The sequence below is a fragment of the Pongo pygmaeus genome, chromosome 19 (assembly GCF_028885625.2).
Source record: "Pongo pygmaeus isolate AG05252 chromosome 19, NHGRI_mPonPyg2-v2.0_pri, whole genome shotgun sequence".
Classification (NCBI taxonomy): Eukaryota; Metazoa; Chordata; class Mammalia; order Primates; family Hominidae; genus Pongo; species Pongo pygmaeus.
In genome coordinates, this window is record NC_072392.2 from 101,221,732 (window position 1) to 101,242,754 (window position 21,023).

The 21,023-nt window shown below is 52.8% G+C and overlaps 1 protein-coding gene across 16 annotated transcripts in view; it reads right to left on the bottom strand.

The window, feature by feature from the left end:
* The window catches only part of B3GNTL1 (UDP-GlcNAc:betaGal beta-1,3-N-acetylglucosaminyltransferase like 1), a 96,512-nt gene that overhangs the window by 8,729 nt on the left and 66,760 nt on the right, over positions 1 to 21,023 (bottom strand). For 11 of the 16 annotated variants that reach the window (XR_008494923.2, XR_010124589.1, XR_010124588.1 and 8 more), the window contains 5 exons: positions 13,929 to 14,024; positions 9,963 to 10,087; positions 6,446 to 6,581; positions 6,268 to 6,336; positions 5,789 to 5,863 (listed from right to left, as the gene is read on the bottom strand). Coding sequence is in view for 8 of the 16 variants with exons in the window: in XM_063655874.1 (XP_063511944.1) it covers positions 5,789 to 5,863; positions 6,268 to 6,336; positions 6,446 to 6,581; positions 9,963 to 10,087; positions 13,929 to 14,024 (501 nt within the window). In the remaining 8 variants the exon portion in view is untranslated. Of the gene's footprint in view, positions 1 to 5,788; positions 5,964 to 6,267; positions 6,337 to 6,445; positions 6,582 to 9,962; positions 10,088 to 13,928; positions 14,025 to 21,023 lie in introns of all 16 variants that reach the window. The other 5 variants (XR_010124591.1, XR_010124590.1, XR_010124592.1 and 2 more) reach the window with 4 other exon arrangements.

A 21,023-nucleotide genomic window follows, 5' to 3' on the forward strand; every position in this document is an offset into this window, starting at 1 on the left:
TAAAGCATGCTGTGCACAGATGTGCTGCCACCTGGGCCGTTCCATTTCCAGAGCCACAGGCAGAGCAGATTTAGCCTCATTCCTAGAATCCTAGGATTCTCAGAATGGTGAGCACTGCCTTCAGCTTAACCCATTTATGCCTGAGGTTGCAATTTTTTGAATTTTTGCAATCAGACCTTGGCAGTGACCTTAAGCAGAGTATAAACTCGCACATGCTTAGTGTTCCAATAATGGAACACTAGGCATAAATGGGTTTTAAAGTCGCAGCAGCATTAGCCTCTAATAAAAGAGTCAGACTGTCTTTTGAAGCTCTGAAGCCAAGCATTGATTTCTCCCTACCTATGAAAGGCCTGCATGGTGTCTTCCAGTTCAAGGTTGCTTCCGTTACACTGAAGATCTGTGGTTTGAGTGCGGCCACCTCCATTGTGACCGTAGCAGGATCTTCTGGAGAGCCTGCTGCCTCACCTCACACTCATATTACGGAGATGACTTCTTTCCTTAAACCTTGTGGACCAACCTCTGCTAGCTTCAAACTTTTGTTCCCAGCTTCCTCACATCATTCAGCCTTCACAGAATTGAAGAGAGTCAGGACCTCGCTCTGTATTAGGCTTTGGCTTAAGGGAATGTTGTGGTTTGCTCTGTCAGACCACTAACACTTTCTCCCTATCCGCAAAAGCCTGTTTCACTATCATTTGTGTGTTCACTGGAGGACCACTTTTCCTTTGCATTCACAACTCGGCTAACCGTTAGGCTGAAAGCTGGGCCTCTCCTGCCAGTCTTGGCTTTCGACATGCCTTCCTCACTAAGCTTAAACATTTCTAGCTTTTGATTTAAAGCAAGAGACGTGTGACTCTGTGGGGTTATTAGCTGACCTAATTTCAATGTTGTGCCTCAGGGAATAGGGAGGCCTGAGGAGTGGTGGGGTAGGGGGGAGCGGGTAGGGGAGAGCCGACCAGCGGAGCCAATCAGAACATTCACGTTTATCAAGTTCACTGTTTCATATGGGCGCCCCGAGATAGTAGTGACACCACAGGTCACCGTAACACATACAATAACAGTTTGACATATTGCGAGTTACCACAAGGAGACATGGAGATGTGGACGGGGCGTGCTGCTGGAAGAGGGGCACTGATGGGGTTGCTCTAGTGGGGCTGTCACATGCCTTTAATTTATAAAATGCACAATGAACTGCAATAAAATGAGATAGGCCAGTAATTGCCAGAAAGCTGTGCCCATGAGGCTCTGCTCACGTTGTTCTGCCTGGACTCTGATTAGTTGTGTGACAGCTCACTGCGGGCCGGGCAGTGTAGACCAACACACACTGGCTTCACGGCTTCTGTGGGGCAGGAACCATGACCCGCCCTGGTGTGGCGTGCTTCTAACTGTCACAGGTGCCCGTGTCTGTGTGTCCCCCCAAAACCCCCCAACAGTACCGCTTGGGGCCTGGCTCACTCTATCAACCACTCATCCGTGGTTATTTACCAAGAAAAGGCAAAGCAAAAAAAGGGGTTGCAATCCTAGTTTCTGATAAAACAGACTTTAAACCACTGAAGATCAAAAAAGACAAAGAAGGGCATTATCTAATGGTAAAGGGATCAACGCAACAAGAAGAGCTAACCTAAATATACATGCACCCAATACAGGGGCACCCAGATCCATAAAACAAGTTCTTAGAGACCTACAGAGAGACTTAGACTCCCACACAATAATAATGGGAGACTTTAACACCCCACTGTCAATATTAGACCGAGACAGAAAATTAACAGGATATTCAGGACTTGAACTCAGCTCTGGACCAAGTGGACGTAATAGACATCTACAGAACTCTCCACCCTAAATCAACAGAATATACATTCTTCTCAGCACCACACAGCACTTACTCTAAAATTGACCACATAATTGGAAGTGAAACACTCCTCAGCAAATGCAAAAGAATGGAAATCCTAACAGTCTTTCAGAACACAGTGCAATTGAATTAGAATTCAGGATTAAGAAACCCAAAGTTGCAGAACTGCATGGAAACTGAACAACCTGCTCCTGAATGACTACTGGGTAAATAACGAAATTAAGGCAGAAATAACAAAGTTCTTTGAAACCAATGAGAACAGAGAGACAACGTACCAGAATCCCTGGGACACAGCTAAAGCAGTGTTAAGAGGGAAATTTATAGCGCTAAATGCCCACATCAGAAAGCAGGAAAGATCTAAAATCGACACCCTAACATCACAATTAAAAGAACTAGAGAAGCAAGAGCAAACAAATTCAAAAGCTAGCAGAAGACGAGATCAGAGCAGAACTGAAGGAGATAGAGACACAAAAAACCCTTCAAAAAAAATCAGTGACTCCAGGGGCTGTTTTTTTTTTTGAAAAGATTAACAAAATAGACCGCTAGCCAGGCAAAGAAAAGAAGAATCAAGTAGGCACAATAAAAAATATTAAAGGGGCTATCACCATTGATCCCACAGAGATACAAATTACCGTCAGAGAATACTATAAACACCTCTACGCAAATAAACTAGAAAATCTAGACGAAATGGATAAATTCCTGGACACATCCACCCTCCCAAGACTAAACCAGGAAGAAGTTGAATCCCTGAAAAGACCAATAACAAGTTCTGAAATTGAGGCAGTAATTAATACCCTACCAACCAAGAAAAGCCCAGGACCAGATGGAGTCACAGCCGAATTCTACCAGAGGTACAAAGAGGAGCTGGTACCATTCATTCTGAAACTTCCAAACAATAGAAAAAGAGGGACTCCTCTCTAACTCATTTTATGAGGCCAGCATCATCCTGATTCCAAAACCTGGCAAAGACACAACAAAAAAAATTTCAGGCCAATACCCCTGATGAACACTTATGTGAAAATCATCAATAAAATACTGGCAAACTGAATCCAGCAGCACATCAAAAAGCTTATCCATCATGATCAAGTCAGCTTCATCCCTGGGATGCAAGGCTGGTTCAACATATGCAAATCAATAAACGTAATCCATCACATAAACAGAACCAAAGACAAAAACCACATGATTATCTCAACAGATGCAGAAAAGGCCTTCAATAAAATTCCACACCCCTTAGTGCTAAAAACTCCCAATACACTAGGTAATGATGGAACGTATCTCAAAATAATAGCTATTTATGACAAACCCATAGCCAGTATCATACTGAATGGGCAAAAGCTAGAAGCATTCCCTTTGAAAACTGGCACAAAACAAGGATGCCCTCTCTCACCACTCCCATTCAGCATAGTATTGGAAGTTCTGGCCAGGGCAATCAGGCAAGAGAAAGAAAGAAAGAGTATTCAGATAGGAAGAGAGGAAGTCAAATTGTCTGTTTGCAGATGACATGATTGTATATTTAGAAAACCCCATTGTCTCAGCCCAAAAACTCCTTAAGCTGATAGGCAACTTCAGCAAAGTCTCAGGATACAAAATGAATGTGCAAAAATCACGAGCATTCCTATATGCCAATAATAGACAAGCAGAGAGCAAAATCATGAGTGAACTCTCACAAATGCTACAAAGAAAATAAAATACCTAGGAATACAACTTACAGGGGATGTGAAGGACCTCTTCAAGGAAAACTACAAACCACTGCTCAAGGAAATAGGACACAAACAAATGGAAAAAAAAATTCCATGCTCGTGGATAGGAAGAATCAATATCATGAAAATGGCCATAAAATAATGTATAGATTCAATCCCATTCCCATCAAGCTACCATTGACTTTCCTCACAGAACCAGAAAAAACTACTTTAAATTTCATATGAAACCAAAAAAGAGTCCGTATATCCAAGACAATCTTAGGCAAAAAGAACAAAGCTGGAGGCATCACGCTACCTGACTTCAAACTATACTCCAAGTCTACAGTAACCAAAACAGCATGGTACTGGTACGGAAACAGATATATAGATCAATGGAACAGAACAGAGGCCTCAGAAATAACACCACACATCTACAACCATCTGATCATCAACAAACCTAACAAAAACAAGCAATGGGGAAAGGATTCCCTATTTAGTAAATGGTGCTGGGAAAACTGGCTAGCCATATGCAGAAAACAGAAACTAGACCCCTTCCTTACAGCTTATGCAAAAATTAACTCAAGATGGATTAAAGACTTAAACCTAAAACCATAAATACCCTACATGAAAACCTAGGCAATACCATTCAGGACATAGGCATGGGCAAAGACTTCATGACTAAAACACCAAAAGCAATTGCAACAAAAGCCAAAATTGACAAATGAGATCTAATTAAGGAGCTTCTGCTCAGCAAAAGAAACTATCATCAGAGTGAACAGGCAGCCTCTGGAATGAGAGGAAATTTCTGCAATCTGTCCATCTGACAAAGGTTTAATATACAGAATCTACAAGGAACTTAAATTTACAAGAAAAAAACTTCATCAAAAAGTGGGCGAAGGACATGAACAGACACTTCTCAAAAGAAGACGTGGCCAAGAAACATGAAAAAAAGCTCATCACTGGTCGTGAGAGAAATGCAAATCAAAACCACAGTGAGATATCACTGGTTGTTAGAGAAATGCAAATCAAAACCACAATGAGATACCATCTCACGCCAGTCAGAATGGCAATTTTTTAAAAAATCAAGAAACAAAGATACTGGCAAGGCTGTGGAGAACTAGGGATGCTTTTACACTGTTGGTGGGAATGTAAATTAGTTCAACCACTGTGGAAGACAGTGTGGCGTTTCCTCAAGGATCTAGAGCCAGAAATGCCATTTGACCCAGCAATACCATTATTGGTATATACCCAAAAGAATACAAATCATTCTGTTATAAAGACACATGCACGCATATGTTGACTGCAGCACCATTCACAATAGCAAAAGACATGGAACCAACCCAAATGCCCATCAGTGATACACCGGATAAAGAAAATATGGCACATATATACCATGGAATACTCTGCAGCCATAAAAAGGAATGAGTTCATGTCCTTTGCAGGGACATGGATGAAGCCGGAAACCATCATCCTCAGCAAACTAACACAGGAACAGAAAACCAAACACCACATGTTCTCATAAGTGGGAGTTGAACAGTGAGAACACATGGACACGGGAACATCACACACTGGGACCTGCTGGAGGGTGGGGAGGCAAGGGGAGGGGGAGCATTAGGACAAACACCTAATGCATGCGAGGCTTAAAACCTACATGGCAGGTTGATAGGTGCAGTAAACCACCACAGCACACGTAAACCTATGTAACAAACCTGCGTGTTCCCAGAACTTAAAGTAAAATTTAAAAAAATCTACTCACCTCAGCCCCCCGCAGCCAGCCTGGACTCCCCACGCTTGGCGAAAAAGGCTGCATTTGGAGCCCGAGGTGCCCGTCACCTGCCCACCCCTGGCAAGGGTCGTTCACACTCAGGGGCTGAGGACATCCCTGGTGCAGCCACCTCAGTCCACAGGAGCTGGAGGTCCTGGCCTTGGCCCCTCAGACATGGCACCGTAGGGCCTCGTGCTTTGCAAGTTTCTAACAAATGTTGGCTTTACAGGTATTTAAAGACAGAAGAGAGACCGGAATCCATCCCCCCCACACCCGTGCAGGCCACCCTCCAGCTGCCTCCTGCCCCCAGGGCAGCGGCCACCACCCCACAGCCCAGTCTGTGGTGCCGTTGTGGACGGCTGTGGCACCTGTCCCCATGCCCACCATCAGCTGGGGTCTCATCCCACGCCACACAGTCATTGCACAGCAGGGCGGGCTGTCCACGTGGCAGAGCCTGAGACCTCCAAGCCCCTCCACGGCCAAGGGCCCCACACTCACCAGCTTCACACAGATGACGAAGGGTGGCTGGGCGGCTCGGAAGTGCAGGATGGGGATTCGGGGCTTGGGTCTTTCCTGAGAGTGCGAGTGGCCGTCAGTCCTGCCCGAGCCTGGAGCCCGTCCCCGGAGAGACGCCCTCAGGGTGCAGCCGAGTTGGCTCACACAGGAGCCAGGGCTTAGGCAGCAGATAACGTGCCAGGGTCACAGACTGCGGCAGCTGCTCAGGGCAGGACCCCGGCTCCCGCCACCCCCGCCTGACACCCGACTGCGGAACTGACCAGGGTGGGCTACCCCAAGGCCCAGACCCACGAGGGACAGCGGGGCCCTCCCCCAAAGAATGGGGGCTGGGCTCCCTGGAGGCCCCGAGGAGCCGGCGTGGCCCGGGTGGATTCTGCCAAGGGGGAAGGCTCTGGGCAGCTGACCCTCAGCCCCGGAGCAGGGAGGTGATCCCGAGGGTGACACCGTGCGGCCCTGCACACCTCAGAGTCCTCGTGGCAGTAGAAGCCTTTCCTGATCTTGTTCTCGTCCACGTCACAGAACGCCACCACCTGGGGACAAGCACAGAAGGGCAGCTCTGGACAGGCCGGGGCCGGGGCCTGTGCTGTGGGACAGTACGGGGGCGGGGCAGGCAGCGTTGGAGGGCGGCAGGATGCTCACCTTGCGCTTGCTGGTGGCAGTCAAGCTGCGGTACAGCCGGCGCCCCTGCTTGCCGGCATTCCAGATGGTGAAGGCCGCCCAGCGGGGCAGGGCCCGCTCTTCCAGGAAGCGGACGCGGTGGGTCCAGATGGTCGTCCTGCGGTGGAGAAGAGGGTGACGGGCAGGCCGGGGGCCCCACAGATGCACACGGATGCTGACATACAGGGACATGATGTGTGCTCAGCTTACGTTGCCAGTGGAGTGGACACCTGGCCTAATGCCTAAGAGAGACTGGCTGTCCTACAGTCAGGCTACCTGCCCCAGCTGGACGTAGCCACATGCCTAGGTGGGGACCCGCCCCTTCCATTAGACCCCAACAGGTGGGGACAGATGAGAAGCTGTCACTTAAGAATCTAGAAGGTTCTGGAAGGCAGAATTTCTGTAGGACACAGAGGACTGGACTTGACCCAAGTCCAGTTTCCCAGAGAAACCTTTGTCCATAAGGGCACATACCAACCATCCCATAAAATCACAGCGTTCACACTTGGACATAATCTTCTGCCTCGGGGTCGCTGCCCTGAACCCTTCCACTCCCCTGGGAACCTGGTCTCTGTTCTTTCTGCCTTTGCTGCCCCGGGAGCAGGCTCCTTCCTATGACCTGCTACTCTGCCCCATCACTGCCCGGGCCCTTCCTAGCCCCGCCCTCTCTCCTCCCGCCCCAGCCCCTCCCCACGTGCCCCCATCGCTGTCAGCTGCCTGCCTGTGGGCGCCTCTCCCTCAACCCTGCTCCTGGAGCTGCCCGGGCTGACCCCGTCTCAAAGCCCCAGGAGCTGGACAGGCCAGAAGCTAGAGGGGCAGGGGATGCAGAGGCCAACGGGGCCAGAACGGCCTGGGATGTGTCCCAGATGCTGTCCTCCCCAACTGCTGTGATGCAGCCACGCTGAATCCCTGTGCCCCGCAGACCCTGCCCTGGCTGAGTCCTGGGATGCCCTCTGCTCTGTCAAGGGAGCTGTGTCCGTGGGAGCCTCCTCCGGGGTGGGGTCTGGGCCAGACACAACGCTGGCTGGTGATGGGCCTCCCCTGAGCAGGGCCCTCGTGGGTTCAGCCTCGGGATCGTGGCAGGATATGGCTGTTCTACGACTGCTGCTGCCTCTGCCTCCCGGGATAAACCCCCCCCCAACCCTGTGGCACCCCGTTTGCAGCAAAACCCCCACAGGCAATGGGATGGGAGGGGATGGGGGGACATGGGGTCGCCTCTGTCAGCTCAGGGAGCTGCAGGGCTTAGGCACTGTCAGGGAGATCCTGCCTGGAGTCTACCTTTTCCTCCCCCACCCTCTGCAGCCACCTCAATAGTCCCGACCCAGCCTGGGACACAGGGAGATGCCCGTCCCAGTCAGTGACTTCAGGACACTGAAGCATGTGTGTGTGTGCACACTGTGTGGGAGTGTGTGGTATGTGTGCACAGTGTGCATGTGTGTAGTGAGTGCATGTGTTCAGAGTACATGCCTGTATGTACTGTGTGGATGTGTGTACATGCATGTGTACACGTGTGTGCAGTGAGGGCCTGTATGTGCAGTATGAGTACATGTATGCAGTGAGCGCACATGCCTGCATGTGCTGTGCGGATGTGTGTGCGTGCAGTGTGTGTACATGTGTGAGTGCATGTGTGCAGTGAGCGTGTGTGCAGTGAGTACATGCGTGTGTATACGTTCATGCATGTGTGTGCGTGCATGCTGTACGTGTGGTCTGTGTGCATGTGCAGTGTGTGTGTGTGTGTGTATCTGGGTGAGGACGGCTCTTTGTGGTGTTGTGGTGTGCATGTGTGGTCTGTGTACATGTGCAGAGTGTGTATGTGTGTGTGAACCTGGGTGAGGACAGCTCCTGCAGACAACTGTGGGGACTTTCCCACCAGGTGACGCAGCCTCGCCGGGTTTTGCCATCTTGTCCTTAGCAGCCCGGGTCTGCTGGGTGTCTCGGCGGGGGGGGGGGGTGGTGGACAAGCCCGATCCTCCTCATCCATCGACATCAGCTCAGGGGCCCCATGGGGTTCACATGAGAGGAAAGCAGTCAGGCTCCAGAAGAAAGCAGGTGGCCTCTGTGGCCGTGGGTGGCACGTGAGGTTTGGGGAGCCTCTGACACCGGCCTCCTCAGCCTTCCTAGGGGTCTCTGGTCTGAAAATGTTGGCCCGTCGTAGGAAGATAAAATTAGAAGCAGCCATGATGTCTGTATTTGGTTCATCTCATTTTTCACATTTTAAAAAGTTCTCATTTAATCAGGGAGAACAGGCTCCCCAGGGCCCCCTATGCCTTTCTTTTTACATCCTCATTGGAAGCCGTGGCCCCGCCTTAGCACTGGGAAAGGTGGAAACCCAGTTTTTCTCCAAAGCACAAGTCAGCATTTCTGGAAATGTTGCAAAGGAGCTGAAGAGTCAGGGACATGTCACCGCATGAGAAGGGAGAGGAGCGCGGACGCGGGAGAAGGGAGAGGAGCGCGGACGCGGGAGGGGGGAGAGGAGCGCGGACGCGGGAGGGGGGAGAGGAGCGCGGACGCGGGAGGGGGGAGAGGAGCGCCGACGCGGGAGGCCCCAGCATGCGGGAGTGAGGATGATGCCCCCAGTGGGGAAGCTCCTGGCCCTCCTGCCAACCCCCCAGCCTGGGGAGCTGGGATCTTGCCGAGAGTCTCAACCCTGTCACGGCAGGCCCGGGACCATGGCGGCTCCCACACCCACACATGACCCTAGTTCGGGTCTTGAGACTCCGGGGACCCTGAGTACCCGTAGGGGCCGAGATGCAAGCCCCGGACAGCGGCCTGCATTCCACTTAACGCTGCGGCACGCGGCAGGCAGGTGGCCGAGACCTCTGTGTCCTCACAGTTCTAAGGAGGGAACTGTCTGCCCAGATCTAAGGAGGGAACTGTCTGCCCGGATCTCAGGAAGGAATTCCAGATGCAGTTTCACCCCGATTTGCCTCACCCCTGCCACGGCTCCAATGCAGCCACGCGGCAACCCCAGACCCAGGCCCACGTGGCGGCGCCTGACAGTGACATGGAAAAGGGAGGCGGGAGAGGGACCCAGGCCCACGTGGCCGCGCCTGACAGTGACATGGAAAAGGGAGGCGGGCCCTGCAGCACTGGGTGCTGTGATTCCCGGGCCGTGCCTCTGCCACCCTCCACGGCAGCTGCGCCCCCCAGGCCTGTGGTCCCAGCCGGACCCCACTCATGAGACTCCCATTGGGTTAAAGGGAGCACAGGGTTTCAAAAGGACCCAGCGCATGGTCATTTTACCTCTCGGAACTAGGGAAGGACGTTCGGCCTTCACCCTGGTGCTCCCTGGCGCCCTTGGGAAATGCCCCTTCGTGGACGCCGAACGCCCCCCCGCCTCGGGTTGTACTGTTTCCCCGTGTCCCACCAGACCCTGGGTCTCAAGGCAGAGCCTGACCACAGCCTCTGGGGTCAGCCCCACCAACCCCAGCCCCGACCTTGGGCGCCTCCCGCGTTCCTGGCCTCTCAGGCGTCCCGGGGCCGGGTGGGGCTGACTCACTCGAGGATGGAGTGCGTGGCTGCCTGTGGGTGGTGGCGATAAAGCAGGAGACTCTGGTCCACGCGGATGACGCCGCCGCCCTTCCTGAGGTGCTCGTAGAAGAACAGCAGGTCCTCCGGGACGCCCTGCAGGGCGGGAGAAGCAGAGGCATCACTGGGGCCCCAGAAACGTGTGCTTGCCCCGGATGCACCACACCTGCGCTCAGCCGGCCAACCAGGAACTGGTGGAAAGGCTTTTGTTGCAAAGAAACCAGTTTAGAGGCTCAACAGGGACGTGGGTCGGCAACCACAACAGATGTGAGCAACTGAGCTTCTCAACAGGTGGGAAAGAGGGGAAGGGAGGGTGGGCTGGTTCTTGGTTCTGTCCCAAATTCCATTTTGGGCAGCAAAGGTCTCAGGGCAAAGAGGAAGACAGGCAGCAGAGAAAAGGGGCTGGGGGAGGAAGACAGGCAGCCGAGAAAAGGGGCTGCGGGAGGAAGACAGGCAGCCGGGGAAAGGGGCTGGGGGAGGAAGACAGGCAGCCGGGGAAAGGGGCTGGGGTGGGTCAGGGTCTCGCAGCCACGGCTCCTGGATGGCTGGTCCGGTCTCCATCCCCGTCCTTTCCTGCCAGTGGCCGCGGCCCCAGAAGCTCAAGGGACTCAAAGTGCCGACTGTGGGCAGAGGACAGTGGTGCTGGGTGGGCGCGTGGGGCTGCGGGCAGGGGAGCCAGCAGTGGGGAGGCAGCCCCGGGCCTGTGCCGGCCCTGCTCACTTGTCCAAGCTCAGAAACTTGAACCTCAGCCCACGGGGCTGATCCACGAACACTCCTCCATGTCAGTGGGGACTCTGCTCCGGAACATTCTGCAGGCATTATTCCCACCAGACTTTTCTGTCCTGTGAGAACCTGGGCCCTGCTTCCCCCAGCCCATGATCCCAATGGCCCCTGCCCTCTGCTTGCTCCTCTCCTGGGTGACCCCAATCCTCAGCCCAGGGCTGTGACTGAGCCGTGGGTCCGTCTGGGGCCGGCACTGGGCCTTGTTGCTTTCTTAAATTCAAACAAAACTGAGGGAGGAGCAGGATGTGGAGTCTGGCCTCCTCGTGGTTCTCTGCTGGAGCTCACCTGGGTCAGCCGCCCGGAGACACCTTTGCTCCAGGAAAGGGCGGGTTTTCTGAGAGCCTAGCAGCAGGGCCAGTCTATCACCAAGTCCAGCCTCTTCTCTCCTTGGCTGGCACACAAACTTCAAGTGCAGGTAATAAAGTCCCCAAACTATCACAGCCCGACCACTGGCCTGTTTGCTCCCAGGACAGACAGGCAGTGCTGTGGTTCCGCGTCCAACAAAAATGCACTGTTTAATCTCCACCTCTCCAGAGCAATCCCTTTTACAAAAACCACGACGACATGGAAAGATTTGTAAGATGCTGAGTCAAAGAACAGACCTCAAAATCATGTGTACAGCCCTGCTAAAAGTTTATCCACCATAAGATAAAGACAAAGGAATCACTGAAGCCCACGTGCTGTCTCACACGGGTGATTTAGCGTGGAGGCTCCGGGGCGGGGGGTGGTGGACACGGACCCTTCACAGGGGTCATTGAGGTATTTTCTCTAATTTTCTGTTTTCAAAGGCAGCTCTAAAGAGCATTGGAACTCTCAACACGTTATAAGTTTAAGAAGAGAAAAAAGGTTTCTCTCTTCCTATCACCAGAAGAGCCCGACCCTTGGGGTTTTCTTATTTTCTGGCAGTAAAGTGAGAATTTAGTCAACAGCCGCTCCCGGGTGGTGCCTCTGCCCCGGGAGGAGGGGGACACAGAGGGTCTGTCCCACTTTTCTCTCCCCTCCCGATTGCTGCTGCTGAGACCTGAGAGGCCCGAGATGGCCTCATTCCTCCCTCAGGCTTTTCCCAACCAGCCTCCAGGTGCCTGGACTGCCCTGTGGTGTGCAGGGCCCCTGGCGGGGCGCAGGGAAAGGGGGAGAGGTCACGCCCAGAAAGGCATCAGGGAAGATGCCAAGCGGAGGAAATGTGGCCGCCCAGCCCCCATCTGCTCACAGAACCATCCTCGGGCAGCCTTTGGGGATGGAGCACCCAGAACTGCCTGGAGGAGAAAAGCATGAGCTAAAGCCACTCCCAGGAAGGCTGGGCCAGAAGCTCCGGAGACTCGGATCCTGAGAGGCAAAAGCAAGCCGAATCAGGGACGCGCTTCCTTCCCCAGGGCTCGTCCCCAGCGCCACCCGCCCTTCTGCAGAGCCCCGTCCCCAGCGCAAACCTCCAGGAGGAAGCAGCAGGCACCACGCGGGGACAGAAGGGGGAAAGCTCGAGCCAGGGCCCAGCGATCGGAGTCCGCGGAACGCAGGGACACAAAGTCCAGCAGAGAAAACTAAAAACTGGAAACACTCCCACAGATAAAAATTCAGCCTCTCCCTCTACAATAGCAACAAACCCCAAACCAGGAAACAGAGACCCCTGTAAATAACCCACCAAGATAAATTCCACACCCTCCACAAGTGTTTCAGGCTATGGGGTGGGATGTGTAGGGAGGTGGCGGAGACCCATCTTGAATCAGAAATTCAAGGACTAAGGGCAAAACTGGACCCTAATGGGGTGGGTCTAAATACAGCATTGAAGAAAGTGCATTAGTGCTTGGCTAGGGCTGGCAGGTGGCAGATGAGGTGCGCCCCTGGGTGCAGGAAGTGTTTCTTGGGGGATGACAACTTCCTAACATTAGATGGTAGTGGTGACTGGTGAATGTACAGCCCTATAAATTTGCTAAAAAAACATTGAATTGCACATTTTAATAGGTGAATTGTATGGCATGTGAATTATACCTCAATAAAGCTTTTATGTAAAATTGGATCAGTTAAACTAAAAAAAGAAATTTTAAGAAGAGACAAAATTGGTTGGGTGTGGTGGCTCACGCCTTTAATCTCAGCACTTTGGAAGGCTGAGGTGGGGGGGTGGATTGCTTGAGCCCAGGAGTTTGAGACCAGCCTGGGCAACATGTCAAAACCAGTCTCTACCAAAAATAGGAAAAAAGTAGCTGGGCCTGGTCGTGTGCACCTGTAGTCTCAGCTACTCAGGAGGCTGAGGTACAAGGATTGCTTGAACCTGGGAGGCAGAGGTTTTAGTGAGTGAGCCACTGCACTCCAGCCTCAGCAAGAGAGTGAGACCCTGTCTCAAAAAAAAAAAAGGAACAAAATATATGAAAAATGAAGACTAAATTACGAAATCCTTAAGAGAAAATGATTTTAATTAAAAAGTTAATAAGGAACACTGAAGAAAGGAAAATAGAAATTATATAATGAAAGAAGTGAAAAGGGTTAGAAAGACGAAGAAAATCTAACCAACGTAGAATTGGAGTTCTTAAAACACAAAAAACTAGACATAGCTAGTATTTAAAACGGACGCCTGCAGGTGCACCCCCACGGGGAGGACGGGGACACGGACGCCTGCAGGTGCACCCCCACGGGGAGGACGGAGACACGGACGCCTGCAGGTGCACCCCCACGGGGAGGATGGGGACACAGATGCCTGCAGGTGCACCCCCACAGGGACGGAGACATGGACGCCTGCAGGTGGACCCCTATTGGGAGGACAGGGACACAGACGCCTGCAGGTGCACCCCCACGGTGAGGATGGGCTCCCCTTCTCCCTCCATTGTCCCAGAGACAGCTCTGCCAACAGCTTCCGTGTCCTGTGCTTTCCCACACACAGCTTTTAAACCAGGATGCAGTAACCTGGAGCCGGTGTAGGTCAGGTGCAGATGCCCAGGGCACCCACAGCCTTCACACAGAAAGCCCCTGCTTTCAGCAAAACAACTAAGATGCTGGCAGGTTCCAGGAGGGGCACCAGGAGGACCCTCAGGCAGGGGTTTCCTAAATCTCCAGAGCCCTCGAGGCACGGCAGGGCGGAGGGTGGCCAGTGTGCGGAGCCCACACACAGAGGACAGGGCCCCAAACCCAGGGGAGGGAGCTGATTCCTGCCTTCGGCCCTTACCTGACCTCCCTCGTCAAAGGGGCCCACGTGGGAGAACCACGCTCGTGAGCAGAACCAGCTGGGCATGATCACCGTGGGGCCATTTGAGGTGAAAACCTAGAAGCAATCAACGTTGACAGAGTTAGCAGAAAAGAACAGCTTGTCACAAACAACCTGCAGTTTATTTCCACAAAGTGTCACGAGAAAGTGACAGACAAATCCGTGTCCCTTCTCCAGAGGGACAGGGCCTCAAGGGGCTTCACCACGGGGCCGACGTGTCCCTTCTCCACAGGGACGGGGCCTCAAGGGGCTTCACCACGGGCCGATCTGTGCTCATGGGACGTTTCTATCAGACAGAACTACCCATCTGTCTGCAAAACAGCTCAATGCATTCTTTAGTGACAACGACCCAGAAACAAGAGCATAAGGACGTGCCCAGACGCCGTGAGGACGGAGCAGGGACACGGGCTCCGCCAGCTCCAGGGAGGGGCTCAGTCAGCACAGAGCACTAGGGGCTGCACCTGAATGCCCAGGCGCCCGGCGAGTCCTCCAAGCACGGGCAAGCGCTGGGGTGGGGGCAGCTCCGTGGCAGCGACTGGGGCCAGCCACGCGCCGTCTCCTCCCTGGGGCCTCCGAGTGGGAAACCAAGGTGAGGACCAGCAGAAACAAAGGCTGGGAAGGAGGTGTGGGGGCTACTGTGCCAACCACACCACACCACAGGGGCCAGAAGGACCTGGGGCTGTGGGCGGGAGGAAGGGGCCGGAGAGTTCTGGAACGCTTCCCCGAAGGAGGGGGCCCCTGTGTCATGCACAGCACGGAGCTCTGATGCCTTCGTGTGCTCCCGCGGCTGCCAGCCTGGGCAGGGCCATGTGCACAGCCTTGGGGCCACCGCCCACTCACAAGCCCAGGCCTGGGGCTCACATGGGACAGAAAATGGAAGCACAGACACTGTACCGAGACCAAAGGAACCGAAAAGAGAAAAGGGCAAATCCACAATGAAAGCTGGAGACGCCTTGGGGGTCTGTTAACAGGAGGACAAGTAGACAAAGCAAATAATGACCCTGAAGATTTAAAACACCTGAGACCATCTGTGGGGTTTTTAATTTCATGATTGATAATTGATTAGAACAAGGTAAAAGCGCTGAGCTATGAAGGACAAACTTTTAAGGAAAAGAAACACTGAGATACGGAACTGATGACATTTCAGTCTTTCATACAGACCAGGTCGGTTTTCACGGTCTTCCCGGGGAGCAGTGCTCCTGAGAATGGAAAAGGAAATGAAAAGCTTTTTCCAGCAGCACATGACACCCGGGCAGGACTGGAGGCCGGTTCTCACCTGGCACCTGGTCCTTGGGTGTCGTGGAGGCAGGCGGGGCGGGGTGGGGGTGGACTCGGCCTCTTCCTGCTCCTGGGACACAGGAGGAAACCTGGTGGAACCGAAGCCTACACCACGGGAACCGCACGCTGAGTTCAGAGCCGGCTAAGAAGTTACCTGTGTGTAGTTGTGCTAAACATCAAACGAGCGGGCACAGAGCAGCCAGTACCCTTGAATCTTACGAACAGTCGGACTGGGTCCCAGAGAAGTGACCCAAAGGGGACGGAGCTCAGGGGCTCTCAGGCAGTGGTCCCACAATGGCGCTGGGGCCGCTAAGAGATGCCTTAGGATTCAACCCCTCTCCCGTGTGGACAGGAGACCCAGGTGGGCCCCGCGTACCTGTGTGTTCCCATCCTGCCTGCCACTGACCAGCAAGCAGCCCAGCCCCTTGCCCCGTGGAGCGTGTTTCCCCGTGGGTCGAGGGCGCATCGTGGACCAGCATGCCACGCTCCGTGGGCGACTCAGCCCAGCCCCTTGCCCCGTGGGGCGCGTTTCCCCGTGGGTCGAGGGCGCATCGTGGACCAGCACTCCACGCTCCGTGGGTGACTGCCACTGCAGCGCTGTTTCTGCCCCTCGAGGTGCCTGGTTCTCCTGCCCCTTGGGCCTCCCTGCCTCCAGTCTTAGCCGGTTCCAGGCTGTCCTCTACGGAGCTGGCAGAAGGTCCCACTTCCGCTCTCCTGGTCCTTCCTGGGTCCTCATCAACCCTCAGCACCAAGCGTGGGGCCCCACAGGTTTGGGGAATGCAGTGCTGACAGAGGCCGCCCGGGTGGCCAGCGCTGACAAGCTGACCCTGGACACTGTGCGTGAGAACCACACAGGCCCCCTGAGGTGAAGGATGAGCTTGGCTGAACGCTGCCCACCCCGAACAGAGGCCCAGGGCCCAGAGGTGGCTCAGTCTCAGCAGAACACAGCTGCCCTCAGGAGCTGCCCGCAAAGGAGCCAGCAGATTCAGGTGGGGCGGAGTCAGGGCGGACTTGGTGCCTCCCCAAGGGGTCAGGCAGAGCTGCGTCCCCTCCTGAGGGACAGGAGTGAGGCAGGAGGCTGCCAGCTGCCTGTTCCCATCCTGATCATATTTGCGGAGTGAGCTCAGGCTGTAAATGACCCTCTGACTGCTTGTGTGTGGGATCCATCCAGGGTCTAATCAGCACATTCACACCCCACAGTGAGTGTCCCTGGCCCCACATCAAGGCTGAGGGTGTGGGGGCCACGTTCCCTTCCAGTCTGAACTGGACCCTGGGGGTGAGCTGGGTCCCCCCACAGCTTGGAACAGCGGCAGGAGGCACAGGCAGGCTGGGAACCAGTGTCTGCACGGCGCAGATAGGCACAGGTGGAAGCAGGCAAAGAACGTGGGGCCGGGACAGAGCCCTACTCCATCCTCCCAGGGACCAGAGGCCACTTATAGGGGAACCAGGGCCCCCGGACAGAGCCCGACGCCATCCTCCCAGGGGCCGGAGGCCACTTATAGGGGAACCAGGGCCCCCGGACCGAGCCCGATGCCATCCTCCCAGGGGCCGGAGGCCACTTATAGGGGAACCAAGGCCCCCGGACACAGCCCGATGCCATCCTCCCAGGGGCCGGAGGCCACTTATAGGGGAACGAGGGCCCCAGGACACAGCCCGACGCCATCCTCCCAGGGACCAGAGGCCACTGTGGAGAGTCAGGGCCCAGGGACAGAGCCCGACTCCATCCTCCCAGGGGCCGGAGGCCACCGTCAGGGAGCCAGGGCCCCAGGTGGCCCCAGGCAAGGAGGCCGGAAGACGGTCCTGCTGACCCGCAGTGCCCACCTCGAAGGCCACAGCAGGGGAGAAACTTAACGTAAGCCAAACGCTGGCCCACTGAACAAAGGGAGCCAGATGAACACTTGGAAACATATTCTCTATTAGAACGAAAGATGGAGGACGCCCACGAACAGAGGCCGGAAAGCAAGAGGAAAGGCGCTTACAGGCCGCGAAGTCGGAACCTGCGTGAATAAGGACAGCTGTGGCACCGCCCCGATGCGGACCGTGTTTGCACCCGTGACTTCAAAACGGCTTGAGGATGGAACCCCATAAAAAGTAACACCCCCCACCCACCGGCGTGTTCAGCAGGGACTGAGGTCGGGTCTGGGGTTGCTTCGAAAGACTCCGGGTGCTCAGTGTTGGGAGGGGGTGAGTGCCGTTACGTGACAGTGGTCTCTACCCCTCGGCGTACTTAACATTTTCAATTATAAAAAAACTTTTCTTTGTTTAAAAGCACTCACGGGTATCTGGAACGCAGCTACAGTGGGGAGCGAGCAATGCCCCAACCCTCAGGCTCTCCGGGGACTCTGGGGTGCAACTCGAAACCCACCGCTGGTGACTCCCACTTCTGGTCACTGTGAAAGAGCTGGACCACTCTCCCTCCTCAGACAACTAGAAAATCAGACAGAATCTGTGAAATGGCGATGTTCAGGCACAGGACGCCGGGCAGGACGGTGACCCCCGAGAGAAGCCGGCTGATTCCAGCCTGGGGCCGAGTGGGGTGGAAGGAGCTAGGTCTCGGAAGAGCCTCGTTTTCACGCTGCCCGTGTCACACACGAGAACCGAAACGTACGCTCTGGTACTTCCTGCGGTTTCTGTCTTCTCATCACCGGGGTTTGGTGCCTGGCGTTTCCGCTCCATCCCAACCAATGTGCACTCGCGTTTTTCCGTTTCCCAAGCTCCTCCTGCCCTGGGGCTTGGCTGGAGGTTCTCACAGGTGGTGGCAGTGGGCGGTCACCCCGCGACCCGGGCCACCTCTGGTTACGTGGAGGGCATCAGGTGTTTTCCGTTGCTCCCCGAGTAATTCCGTAATTTTAAAAAAGGCAGGTGCTGTTTGTACCTAAAATCCTTTATTTCTATAAAAATAAGCCATGCGTGGCCTTTCCTTTCCCAGCTCCCAGGACTGAACTCCCTTTTGCCTCCTCCTGGGGTCCCTTCTGCTTCTCCCCCAGGCTGCGAGTCTGTGAGTCCCATCTCACACCTTCCTCAGTTTGCTTCCTAATTTTAGGGACTGGCTTCAGCAAATCCCTGAGGAAGGTTTTCTCGGAGATGGATATTTTGAATCTGAATATGAAAGGTTCTTATATCTCTGCACTTGATTGACACTTTGGTGAGGCATAGAATTCTTAGTTCAAAATCTTTTCTGTGAGAAATCTGAAACTAGTGTCCTCGTGTCTCCTGGATTCCGCTGCTGTGAGTGAGGAATTCCGGGCACTTCGACTCCTGCTCCTCGGTGTTCCTCCCTCTGACGGTGCTTGGGCTCTGAAGCATCCCGACTGTGAACCTGGATGCAGGCCTCATTTTCTACACGCAACTCCAGGTGAGCCCTTCTGATCAGGTCACTCGTACTTTTTGGTTCTAGGAAAATTTTTCTGTATTATTCTTAGTTAATTTACCTCCTTCTATTTTTTAAAAAATCTGATTTGCTATGTCGGACCAGCTGAAGCTGGGAGTGAGGTTCCTCAGAATGCCCTTCTCAGCACGAATCCAGTTGAGTCTGGAGACAAGGAGGAAGACGCCACTGATCCCACATGTCAAGGGCCTGGTGAGTCTTCTCCGCGACCCCGACAATCAGCAGCAGCCCCACCCACTTCCCAATAATCCATGGGCCAAAGAAGAAGTCGCAAGAGAAATCTAAAATGTATTGACCAAAGTGAAAATGGAAGTACATTGAAAACCTGTACAATGCGGCTAATGTAGTACGTAAAGGGAAGTTTGTGGCTCTACGTGCTTACATTAAAAGAGAAGAGAGGTCTGAGGACAAAAAACTCAGCTTCCACATTAAAAAAACCACAAAGGAAGAGCAAAATGACACCTCAAAGCAAGCAGAAAAAAGAAATAATAAAGGCAGAAATGAATGAAATTGAAAACAGAAAAACAATAGAGAAAAGTCAAACCAAACCCAAAGCTGGCTCTTTGAAGAGATTAATAAAATTGATAATAAACCAAGACTGATAAAAAAGTGAGAGGACCCAAATAACTAACACCTAAAATGAAAGGGGATATTACCACAGACCTCACAGATACTAAACGCATCATAGAGAATACTATCAAATAACTCTAAACATACAAACTGGACAATTCAGAGGAAGTGGATCAATTCCTCAAAAATCACAAGCTGCCAAAGCTGTAAGTTTCATGATACCAAGATGAAATAGAGTCTGAACGGTCCTGTAACTTTTAGGTATATGTTTCTGTAAGTTAGCAGTGGACAATTACAAACCCAAATTAAACACACAGTAGCATATGTATAAATGCCTAAAACAACAAACCCAGAAATGCTTAGGTATAAATCTAACAAATGTACAGGACTTGTACACTAAAAACTACAGCATGCGAATGAAGGAAATAGAGGAAAATTTCAATGGAGGAAGGGACAAATCGTGAATTGGAAAACTTTATAGTAAAGATGTCAATTCTATACAAATTGATTTATAAGTTTAACTCACTTGCTATCAAAATCTCAGCTAGATTCTTTGTAAATATAGGCAAACTGATTCTAAAATTTATATACAGAGGCAAAAATACTAGAATAGCCAAAAACAATTTTGAAAAACAAGAATAAAGTTAGAGGAACCACATTAACCGATTTTAAGAGCTGGTCATCAAGACGATGGCAGTGGTGGAGGGACAGACACACAGGTCAATGGACTAGAACAAAGTCCAGGAACAGACAGACCCACACTCTGTGGCCAGATGGTTTTTTGACAAAGGCCCAAAAGCAACCAGTGGAAGAAGGATTTTCAGCAAAATCAGTGTAGAAACATGTGGGCATTCCTAAGCCAAAACAAACAAACAAACAAACAAAACCCTTGACTTAAACCTCACACTAACTCAGCCTACAAGGACATAGCTCTAAATGTAAAATGTAAAACTATAAAACTTTTAGAAGAAAATCCTTGTGTCCTAGGGTTAGGCGAAGTAGTCTTGGGTGTTGACACTCAAAGCACATTAAAAAAAATACATTAAAAAAATCAATTAATTGGACTTCATCAAAATTAAAAACTTTTGTTCTGTGAAAGATTCTACGTGGATGAAAAGAGAAGCCCACCATGTGGAAAAAGGCTGTTTTTCCTCTGCTCTCCCACCACAATGTGTGGGTCTGTTCTCCAGACACCAAGCAAACCATCGGTTCTGCAGTAGATACTAGTCAGGCATCCTCTAACTCAATCCCAACACCATCTACCTGGAGACAGCCTCAGACCCCCCAGAGTGAGGGCTCCGTCCCCGGGACCCCTTCCCTTCACCTTCCAATGCCAACTGAAGTCTCAGGCTGTTTGACCCTCCAGCTATAAATCGGGGTTCCCACGACCTCTTCCTTGGATTCAGTTAATTTTCTAGAGGGACCCACAGAACTCAAGGAAACACTTACACCTATGAGTTTATTAAAAAGAATGTTATTCAAGGATACAGATGAAGAGATGACGGGGAAAGGTACGGGGGAAGTGGGGTAGACAGTCTAGGTCCTCTTGGGGCCCAGCACCCTCCAGGACCCTCCATGTGTTCAGCCATCTGGAAGTCTCCGAGGCTCGTCCCTTTGAGTGACTATAGGAGTTTATGATGTAGGTGAGGTTGCTTAGATCGTGGGCCATTGCTGATCACCCTAAACCTCAGCCCCTTTCCCTCCCCGGAGGTTTGGGGGTGGGGCTCGAAGTTCCAACCCTCTGAGCACATGGCTGGTTCCCCTGGCAACCAGCCCCCCTCATCCTGCGGTATCTAGGGGTGTTCCAAAAATGCCTCATT